This window comes from Eimeria tenella, genomic scaffold (genome assembly GCF_000499545.2).
Source record: "Eimeria tenella Houghton genomic scaffold, Eth_scaff1849, whole genome shotgun sequence".
Classification (NCBI taxonomy): Eukaryota; Apicomplexa; class Conoidasida; order Eucoccidiorida; family Eimeriidae; genus Eimeria; species Eimeria tenella.
In genome coordinates this window covers 279-1479 of record NW_013541685.1, presented here as the reverse complement: position 1 = coordinate 1479, position 1201 = coordinate 279, and the positions used below count along the sequence as shown (strand labels likewise).

The 1201-nt window shown below is 58.2% G+C and overlaps 1 protein-coding gene across 1 annotated transcript in view; it reads left to right on the top strand.

The window, feature by feature from the left end:
- The window catches only part of ETH_00041000 (CAP-Gly domain-containing protein, putative), a gene marked incomplete at both ends in the record, with an annotated part of 1999 nt that extends 937 nt beyond the window's left edge, over positions 1–1062 (top strand). The window contains 2 exons of the mRNA XM_013373960.1: positions 361–791; positions 902–1062. Coding sequence (XP_013229414.1) covers positions 361–791; positions 902–1062 — 592 coding nt within the window. The remainder of the gene's footprint in view (positions 1–360; positions 792–901) is intronic.
- Between the last annotated feature and the right edge of the window lie 139 nt (positions 1063–1201).

Sequence of the window (1201 nt, the reverse complement as noted above, 5' to 3'; positions counted from 1 at the left end):
TTAGTTATCTCGTTAGCTAGCTGGCTAGCTGGCTAGCTAGCTAGCTAGCTAGCTAGCCGGCTGGATGGATAGATAGCTAGAGGATTGCTAGCTGGATGACAGGTAGCTGGGTGGTACTTAGCTGGATGATAGCTAGCTAGCTAGCTAGCTAGCTGGCTAGCCGTCTGGCTAGCCAGCCAGCTAGCTTTCTAGCTAGCCAGCTAGCCAGCTAGCTATCTAGCTAGCCAGCTAGCTGGCTGAGTCATCTAGCAGAGGCCCCGACACAGCAGCATCTGCCGAACGTGCTGGGGCGCCAGGCTGCACTAAACCCCATCCCCCGCTGCTGCTGCTGCTGCTGCTGCTGCTGCTGCTGCTTGTTAGGGCTGCTGACGCTGTCAATGGGGGGCAGTCTGCTGCGGGACTGGGGCGAACTTTGTCTCATCTTGTGCTGCTGCAAAAGTCTGAAGAGTCTTTGCCTTGCTGACACGCGGCTGCAGCACTTCGAGCTGCTGCTGCAGCAGCAACCTGCTGCTGCTGCTGCTGCTGCAGAGCCTGCAGCAGCAGCTGCTGCTGCTGATGCACACAGCTGCCGCATTGCGGCGGCCCTCCAAAGACTCCTGAAGCAAAAAGACGCAGCAAGGACCCAGACCGAGCCAGAAGATGCTGCTGCAGCTGCTGCAGCTGCCGCAGCTGCTGCAGCTGCTGCTGCGGCGCCTGCCTCCGCTGCTGCTGCTGCTGCTGCTGCTGGTTTGGTTCGCTGCTGCTCTCTCGAGAGCTTGTCTCTTGACAGCACATTTGTGTCTTGGGCCGACGTGAGGAACCCGCTGCTACCCCTCCCCCAAACCCTAAACCCCAAACCCTAAACCCTAAACCCTAAACCCTAGCAGCTGCTGGGGCCCGCGTGTGTTTGCTGCTGCTGCAGCTGCTTTGCTTCAACTTTTTGGCCCCGAAGCTGCAGCAGCTTTCTCTCCGCAGCAACGGCCTCAGCGGCTGCAGCCCTTTGCCTCTTTTTTCGCCCCTGCAGCCTAAGCAGCAGCAGCAGCAGCAGCAGCAGCAGCAGCAGCAGGGGTGCTGCTGCAGGGAGTGCGCGCATGCGTTTGGCAGCCTGGAGTGTCTAGACATTGGCAGCAATTGTATTTCTTTCTTTTCCCTTCTTTGTGTCTTCGCAAAACTTCCCAAACTTTCGAAACTTTACGCAGCAAATAATGGCATCAAGGGGCCC